This window comes from Mytilus edulis, chromosome 12, assembly GCF_963676685.1.
Source record: "Mytilus edulis chromosome 12, xbMytEdul2.2, whole genome shotgun sequence".
NCBI lineage: Eukaryota > Metazoa > Mollusca > Bivalvia > Mytilida > Mytilidae > Mytilus > Mytilus edulis.
Window position 1 is genome coordinate 56,137,974 of NC_092355.1, and position 10,390 is coordinate 56,148,363.

Consider the following 10,390-nt stretch of genomic DNA (forward strand, 5'->3'; position numbering starts at 1 on the left):
ATGACATCACAGAAATTAACAACTAAACGGCCACAGTACGGCCTTCAACAATGAGCAAAGCCCATACTGCATAGTCATGCAGCTATAGAAGGCCCCGAAATGATAAACGTAAAACATTCCTAATTTATGTACAAACAAACGATCGAAAAACTAACATGTATATAACACATTAACAAACGACAACCACTGAAATAAAGGCACTTCCTGACTTGGGACAGCCACATATACAGAATGTGCGGCGGGTTTTAACATGTTAGCGGGAAACCAACCCTCCCTCTAACCTGGGACAGTGGCGTAACAGAACAACATAAGAACGAACTATGAAAATCAGTTGTAAAAGGCTAAACTCATCAGATGGGTACAAATATAAATCCATCTACCAGAAAATAGAGTAGACGTGGGCGGGTACTTCTATATCCCAACAACAAAAAGACACTATAAGTACTGATCTGAGAGTACTCGCAATTACTGACAGCTAGTTCAAAGCCACTAACAACTAATAAAAAAACATGCATCTAAGTTTTGCATTTAGGTAAAGATTGAAACAAACTGTGAGTAAAATAGAATGATTTACTATTATTGGATAGTAACGATTGTCCATGAAAAAGGTGTCATTTTCAATGCTCTTCAACTTTGTACTTGTTTGGATGTATATATATTTTGATATGAGCGTCATTGATGAGTCTTATGTAGACGAAACAAGCATTTGGCGTACTAAATTATAATCCTGGTACCTTTGATAACTACTTGACCTAAATTAATTCTGGTTAAGGTACATTAAGATACAAAATATAATCAACCACAAGTCATAGAAGAATAATATCTTTTAGATCGCACTTCTTTGATAACAATGGACCTCGAAAAGAGATTCAAATTTGTGTTTATGTCCAGATGATAGCAACAACACAAAAAAGAGGAATGCTATTTGTTGCTGAGCACTTCTTTGATTTTATTTAAAGTCCACACAATTTATTTTGTAACGGAAGCACAAAAAAAAAAGATACTCATTATTATGTCAATATATAATTGTAATATAATTATATTAATGGAGAACTTCTAGTATTGTTTTACTGTAAATTCTTCTCGTTGTTGTGATTGGCGTTCTGATTCTTCTCACATACAAGCTTGTCTATAGTCTGAGGATTTCTGTTATTTTTGCTATCAATTTTTTTCCATATCCCATGTTAGGATCAATCTAAAAGGTTGAAAATTTCATATCTGAATATTTTTTTTGTTATCTGGAAAGTTACTTTTGATGGCGGATCTTGATTGTTTCTGTGGGGCTTCTTTCTCATGGATAGGGATCACTCACGGGAAAAAAAATGGAAAATTGTCGAAACTAATTTGACTTTTATGTATAGCATAAAATCGAGAATGGAAATGGGGAATGTATCAAAGAGACAACAACCCGACTCCATAGAAAAAACAACGGCAGAAGGTCACCAACAGTTCTTCAATGTATCGAGAAATTCCCGAACCCGGAGGCGTCCTTCAGCTGGCCCATAAACGAATATATATTAATTCAGTGATAATGAACGCCATACTTATTTCCAAATTGTACACAGGAAACTAAAATTAAAATAATATAAGAAAAACAAAGACCAGAGGCTCCTGACTTGGGACAGGCGCAAAAATGCGGCGTAGTCCGAATTATATTCTTAAAAGAATTTAGATTCACAAACTATTTTTTTTGCACCAAACATTAATAACTGTTTAAATTTGTTTGCTGGGCATTACCGTAATTTACAAATTATGAATTCGGTAATTTCCGCTAAAAAACAATGTTTACCGAATGATCTCATCATACATCAATCTCATCATACAACAATCTCATCATACAACAAAAAACGTATAATGTTGTGGGCACTTCATATAATGGTGTGAGCACTTAATATAATGTTGTAAGCCCTTAATATAATGTTGTGAGCACTTAATATAATGCACTTAATATAATGTTGTGAGCACTTAATATAATGGTGTGAGCACTGCATATAATGCTGATCATTAACATAAGGCAGTCATGGCGTTCCATAGTTTACTATACAGTTTTGATTAAACGGTGATCTGTTGAAGAATATGTACATTCCAACTTTGTTTCACCTAATCAACTCAAATGTATAATAGAAATAATGCTTTCATCTGCTACTTTAAGAACTCAAGGTGTCAAAATTTTGGATTTTATTAAAAATGTTGGTTTTCTAGGACATGTATATATGCTTTGAACAGACATACTGCAGTGTTGTTTGTTTTAAAAGACAATCATAAACAGATTTTTGTGAAACATTATGGTTATCAATTCACCTTTTCAGAATCTAAATGACTACGTGTTATCTCCTTGTTCGTACACCAAAATAAAAATAACGTTACGCCATTGGTTAAATTTATATTGTTAATCTCGACTGAAACCAATTACAACGTTTTGGTTTACGCTTTTGCAAATATTACCCAGAATGCATTAGATTCTGAAACGTCAAATTCACATAAGTAAACTCATAAATAGTGTGATAATAATTAGAAAATTATTCTTTTTTTTTGCTTATGTTTAGAAAAAAGGCTCTCTTTGCTGTATATTTTGCAATTACAATACTTTATACAAATTGACAAATAAATCTTGATAAGTTATCATTTAAAAAGGAGGAGTCAGTGTACTGATTTTTAACATAACAAATCGATTTCTATAGATAAGTTGTACCTATAAACAACTCGGGTGTAATGACTATTACCACTTCGATGAAGAGAAATATTACTGAATGCTTTACCATGTTTACTATTTTATGTTTTTGAATCTGTTAGAAATTCTAATTTGAAGGTCATTCAAACGTGGTAACACTAAGGTCGTTACGACAATGAATTATAATGCAATCTTAACTAGTGCAGTTGTGTTGTTTTTAAATCTACCAGCCGTCAGCATTTAGGCTGGAATAACAATTTAAATCTGTAATTTCTTTTAGAAGTTGTCAAAGATTACATGTGAGTTTTGTTATTAAAGAACATGATAAGATATTTCTACTTCAGTAAATTGATTATTTGTTTTTATCGATCAAATTAGACTTCTGGGCGTCAGTTAATTTGACATGCACTTAAATATTAAAGATAGAAATTACAAACGAAAGGAGGATATGTAAGTGCTAATTAAAATAATAGTATGATTACCTCAATGTTATGCCATTGCAATTCCCCGATATTTCAATTTGTCTCAGTTAATCAAGTCAAGGATATCTTGGCAAATTACATTTGACAGAGAACATTTAGTATAAGGATCAATCGAATGGATCCCTTTTGTACTACTTAGATTGATATTTGAGATATTCATGTTCATCAATTGAAAATGTTAGATTCGATGTTTCAATACGTTTACTGGTAATAAAATCAAATTATCCTAAAGCAATAAGCGACGTCATATGTTTGAATAAAAATAATTTTATCGAACATGCCTTGATTAATCATTCTGATAAGTAATATAACACACTCTGAAAATAAAAAAATAACATGTTTCACTATACATATGTATGGAATTAAAAAAAATCTAAAACAAAACGAGAACCGCATACCTGTTCACTGATGTTCAAAGTTGGTTTATTTAAGGAATGACTGTAATATTTTTTCTGTCTATGAAGAAATAACATAAAAAATTTTGCGGGTTATTTAACAGTGTGCACCACCTTTTTTTTTTGTTATTTGGAATAGACAGAAAAAATATTAGTCATTCCTTAAATAAACCAACTTTGAACATCAGTGAATATTTCAGTCATTTCTTATAATTAAATTCTAAATTTCATTTTAAACCGTAGTAAACCATGAAAAAACGTTGATGACGTCACGGTCACATAACTAAATTATGTCTATGGGCTAATTACAAAATAACGTCAGCCAATCAGAAGACGCGTTACATCCAAAATTAAATTATTATTGTATTAATTGGATGTATCCACTGTAGCAGTTACAATTTGTTTAAACATATTCAGTTATAAGATCAATCATTTCAAGACTGAAAACAGCATGGAATAGGATGCAGTTTTGATCCACCATTCATCATAAGGTAATGCATGTACCAAATCTGAAATATGTCAGTTACTTTCTCATGTTTCTATCTGTTTGATTTTTTTTTTTAACTTTTGATTTTACCATTTGATAAGAGACTTTCCGTTTTGAATGATCATGCTTCATCACATAAGTATTTAACATATACGTATTGTGAACCTGTGACATACATGTGTTTTTTTGCTTATATGAAGCGTAATTAATTTGATTTCTTCCAAGACAAAAACTCTGAGTTCAGTATTTTTGTGATTTGACTTTTTATGAGTGTTCCTATTAGGAAATAAATTATTATGTTTCATTGAAGGTAAACTCTATTTGATCTACAAATGAATCTCTCGAGATTGCATATAAAAACATTTCATGAAGATATTATCTAAAGTATCCAATTTTCAAACTGCCTGATATTGATATTGATGTCAGAGACATTTCTATTGAAGCTACTTTATTTAGATGTGTAGACTATATTAACTGCATACTTAGTATTACTTGATAATATCCATGATTGAGATTATGTCAATCAAATTCCCACGGCGAAAAACGAAGTTCGTAGGTGACAACTTATTACGTATTCAATGTATACAGGTTATTGGTCTTACAACAATTCAGTTGTTGCATAATTTGACTTTTGAGTTTGTCTTATTTTGAGATGCTGTTAAGATTTATCTTTAATGTGATATATACAATACTATTTTGAACCCATATATTTTTTGTTTAATCTTTTTAGTAGCTGTTAATTATAATGATATTTTGACCTTAGCGGCTGATTTGGTTGTATTGCATTTCTTTTCTGTGGTGATGGTGGTGGTTAGCTCTATCTCTTACTTTACATTCAACGTGACTTTGAGATAAAGAACAGTAAAACAGCGCTGACCAGTTCTATTTGTATTTTTCTGTGCACATACGAATATATGGTAGGAATGGCCATCCCATATCCTTTCATATACATGATTTCCATTTAAATCACTCTCCTTATTTTGTGCAAGATACATACCACTTAATTATTTGATTGATGATTACTGTGAAGTAATTTATTGCCGTGGATACAAATTTTCGTGGATTGAAGAACACTTTTTTTATGGATAACACATTTAGTGGTTTTGACAAAGTTTGCATACGAGCCTTTATATATGTTTAATTCGTTTATCACTTAAATTCGAAGTTCACCTGTATCCATAAAAATCGATAAAGAAAGGACATAACAATGAATCCACAGCATATATAACGGGTCCTTTGATATAAATTACAAGTATTCAGCAGCGTTATACCATTGGAATGATTCATTGGAATAAACAATTCGATAATTTATTTCAATATTTTATTGAGCAAATATCAATACAATGCAATACAAATAATATATAAAAATAACAATATTATCACAGTTACATCATTGTACATAATCTACAACATGGTATTTAGGAGTATATAAATTAACGGTGAAGCACGCATCACTTACCCTTTATGGCAATACCGTAGCAAACTTGTGTCCAACCAGTTTCTTACCATGATACCAATTAAATGTTTTCTTTTCAAAAGACGATATCTTGAGGCATATCATATGAAACAATAAATTGACTTTTTTGTTCGATCTCATATGGATATATATATATTTCAATTTAGTGTCAATTGAACGAAGAAAATACAAACCACGGATGTTAATTGTTGGTCTACGACGAACCGTTGAAATCTGAGCCCGAAAATCAAACGAATAAAAGCAATTTTACTTTTTTCACGTATATTGCTGACTAAATCATATGAATATCATCCATTTGAAAATATGGTTTACGGATTAACGAAAAATGGACAGCAATGTGCAAATTTTAGGACCGAGAACAGAAGACTGAATGCATAAAGAATAGAAATTAATTTTTGTTAGAATATGAAGAATAGAGAATACCAAGGAAAATATATCAAGAATAGAGAAGAAAGTAAAAGCACAAAACTACTGAACTCTGAGAAATTCAAAAGGAACATTTTATCAAATTTCAAAATCTAACGAATGGATAAAAAAGATGGCATCACAAAATAAAGAATATGCAAATCAAAGTCTCCAATCCACAATCTCGTCGTATCAATAAGTAGTGACGATTTACGCACACTACCTTGAAGGCTTACCCTTCCGGAGCACCTGCTATCACCCCTACCTTTTGGATGGGGTTCGTGTTGTTTATTCTTTAGTTTTCTATGTTGTGTCATCTTTACTATTGTTTTTCTGTTTGTCTTTTTCATTTTTAGCCATGGCGTTGTCAGTTTGTTTTAGATTTATGAGTTTGACTGTCCCTTTGGTATATTTCATCCCTCTTTTATATTTAGGAGTTTTCATCATTAACATCATACTTATGTGGTATATTATTCTTTATGAGGTAAATGCATAGGAACATTATAATGTAAAATATCAACGGCATGCAATGTCATAGGAGAGGTAGATCAATGCATATTAAATGCTATGTCAATTCATCATCAGTTCTAACATTTTCGTACGATGTCCATAAATACTGGTGATATTGCCTCATTTTTCTAATTTACATGAATGTTACCGTTTAATTAATATTGTTATCTGCTAGAACATCAATTGACTCAATTTGAAAAATGCATTTACGTCTAGTTGAGATATCAAATATTGTATATACGATTGTTGACAAGTAAAAGTGGTGATTATTAAACTATGCGATATACACAAAGGTAACGGTATCCGCAAATCTATAATAGTCTATAGATTGTTTGTCAGCTTTGCTGATTAAAGTAAATCAAGGAACAATTTTGAAAGCAACAAATCTATAAAGTGTTATCTTGACAACAAAAATTTGCATAACAATATGGAAATAAGAATGTACTGGCCCTCGAGCCCCATGCATGATATATTAGAATTAATTGCAAGTCGTCATCGTATCATCACAATATCTGCTTTTAACGTATGAATTTGTTCGCCTATTTTTAGATTATGAAAACATAAAAAAGAAAAAGATATAAGATTCCTCCAAGGAGAATTGAAATATAAAACATGTAATACAATATCATCGCAATAAATGGTTATGTGAATGTGCGAATCTGCAGATAATGATTCCAACAATACTCTTTAACAAGACGTGTGTCATGTATGTAACCACTAAACATCCAATTTACGGCGAACATCGCCTTATCTTGATTGCACTCTTCGACATTACATCGGAAAAAGATTGAACGATTTTCAATCAAATAGGATAATTCTTTATCGAGTCATCGAGTTTGTATACTATCAAAACAAATCAATTACAAATATATTCGTTCTTTTATTCTGATAATTGTAATGATATTCATATCTTCGTCAGAAGAAAAAAATTAACAGATTTGAACGGACCTCAAAGAACACATTTGGATTGAACTTATATAGAATGTAATCAAAATACTTTTTGATTGACGCATGAATATCATATCATTATTCAACAGGATAAATGCATTTCAAACACAGTATACTGCATAAATGTGCATCAACTATTTGAAAGGCTCAAAGGCATAAATGCATACATTTCAATTACATTATTGAATCTTTTAAATGTATTAAGAGACATACGTAATGAACGTAGTCTAGCCTATAAATAACCGTTTAATTTTTAAGAATTTACTGCATTGAATTCTTGATTGAGATACATTTTGTATATCTATTGATTTAAAAATGTCGACCGATGCAGATTTAAAGTCAAGTACTAGTATATGAAATATATGGGTGCGAGAGGGAGGAATATCGGCTATTCATCTCTGTCTCTTTTATTGTGTTTATCTTATGTCGACTTTGAATTGTCAATCCGTAAAGTTAGACTGTTATGTAATTTTGTGTTTGCATATCAATTATTCATCAATTTCATACTAATTTGTCATTAACAATCTACACCTACTATATATTACTGGAATATTAAGATTTGCTTTGTATTTGACATACGATAATCAATATCACGTGACATATGCACTGAAAGTTATATGGTTAATGCTGCATTTAACCCGTACAATTGTTAGTAAGCCTCATTATTAGTGTTAAACCATAAGGTTTAGTAGTACTTGTTTTATCACAACTAACTCAAAAACATAGAACGAATAGACCACTTTTGAGCCAAAATGTTTCAATTGGTTTTAATGAACAGAATTCGTGTGTTGAGAGAAATTCTACTGTTTTTCCAATGATGAGCTAGCGGTTAAAAAAATATGATGTCCATAGTATTCGTCCAATTAAGTTATAGTTATTGATAATCAGTATTGATAACATTTGGAAATTGTAAGTACTATAAGTACTAACTGAACGAACATTATTAACCCTGCATAAATACTATCAGAAAATACTTGATGAATTTTAAAAGGGCAGGGATTCAGGCGATCTAGTCATTAAAGACGCACATAATTGACGATCATTTTTGGTGAAGGACATAACTAAAAAGGGATCTATTAATTATTTACAGCAAGAAAGCTAACATCAAACCCACGACACAGCAAGTTTAGTGTTGGCATTTCGAGACGATTGCCTAAACTCATATGAGGCTTGTCTTCTAAGAGTAAACAAAAACTTGACCTCCCTTCTGAAATAGGTCCCTGTAATACTGTACAAAAAGAAATTTATACAATAATTCATATAGAATATAGTCCTTGATATGTATAGAATTCCTTGCCAATATTCAATGTCTTCTAATGACACACTATCTGTCTGTGAAATATACTTGTTATATATAAAATTTCTACACCATATTGTAAAATATGGAACATTGAATGCAATAAAAAAGAAGGACACTGCTAATAATATAAGTGTAAATTCTAACTTGATAATGCTTTCTTCTGTTCTAATAATGTTTGCAAATTTAACACTTTGTATATTGTTTGTTCTAACTGTGTAGTGTTGCTGACGTTTATTTGTGTACACTAATTTTCGCACAATGAGAATATTCAATATCGTGATAATTAAAAACGGAACTAATGTTATAGTCACAGCAAAAGCTGAATCGAGTACGAATGATGTAAAATCGTATCGTTTGTTACTGGTACAATATTGAGTTCCATCAGCACTGTAATATACTCCGCTGAGAATAGGTTTGTACAGAACCAAAATACATGATAACAAACATATCACAGTGATTATTCGCCTTGTGCTGCTTTTTGTACAGATGTGACGTCGGCGTAATGGATGACAGACGCCGATGTATCGTTCAACTGTAAAGGCGACTACAAGCCATGAGGAAAGGAATCGTGAGACGTACGATAAATACATTAATATCTGACAAAATCCATTATATTCAAGAAACGCCATCTTTGTTTCTGGATATATATACACAATTCCTCTTCTAAGCCATTCCACAGTTACGTAAAAAATCAGAGTTGATAAATCTGACGCAGAAAGAGCAGCCAGATAGGCACTTGCACACATACCACGCATATTTTTTGACATAAAAACATTCAGAGAAAGAGAATTTCCGAGTATTCCAATGATCAAGATCACAGGAGTCAAATAAACATAGAATAGTCGACCATCTCTGTAGGTCACTGGATCTGACGGCTTTTGGAAGTTGTCACACGTCGAGTTCTGACCATTTTTATTCAACATGTTAAACAACAAGTCGTAAATATCTCCACTTGAACATTCTGTCTGCGTCATGTTATCCTGAAATTAAAGGATGCAATTAGATTAAAAACTTTATTCCATGTGTTTGCCACATTTATTGATTGTCCGTGTTTTAACATGACTTACATGACGGTTTAAAATGATATTTATATAAAACTTAACAACCGTCAATGTATGTTCGACTCGTACATTTTTATGGGTAAGTGATTGAATAATGCACGGTTTTTTTGCGTTGTAAACGACTAGATAAAATGTTAAGAGGAATATGTCTAATTGCCAGCAAACATTAAAATCCAGAATAAAAATATGCTACTCAGACTTCTGTTTCTCGATATCTTTAGGTAGAAATACTGAGTTGACAACGCCATGGCTAAAATGAAAAAGACAAACAGAAAAACAATAGTACACATGACACAACATAGAAAACTAAAGAATAAACAACACGAACCCCACCAAAAACTAGGGGTGATCTCAGGTGCTCCGGAAGGGTAAGCAGATCCTGCTCCACATGTGGCACCCGTCGTGTTGCTTATGTGATTACAAATCCGGTAAATAGTCTAATTAGGTAGGACACATTCATGAAAGGGAAGGGGATTGTAGTTACGACGTAAACAACATATCCGATATCATTTGTGAAACGGTTACTGTTGCCCACAGAAATGACTCTTATAATTACGTATATCTACTCTAACACCAAGTTTTAACTTTTTGATAGATAAAAGTGGTTAAATACCAGAACATATTTGTATTATTGCTAAAACCTGTGTATGTTAA

The 10,390-nt window shown here is 31.6% G+C and overlaps 1 protein-coding gene across 1 annotated transcript; it reads right to left on the bottom strand.

Moving 5' to 3' along the window:
• Positions 1–8,464: 8,464 nt before the first annotated feature.
• LOC139497304 (cysteinyl leukotriene receptor 2-like) lies at positions 8,465–9,647 on the bottom strand. The gene has a single exon (XM_071285493.1). It carries the CDS (start codon positions 9,596–9,598, stop codon positions 8,480–8,482), a length of 1,119 nt encoding a protein of 372 aa, XP_071141594.1. The 5' UTR covers positions 9,599–9,647; the 3' UTR covers positions 8,465–8,479.
• Positions 9,648–10,390: the final 743 nt, after the last annotated feature.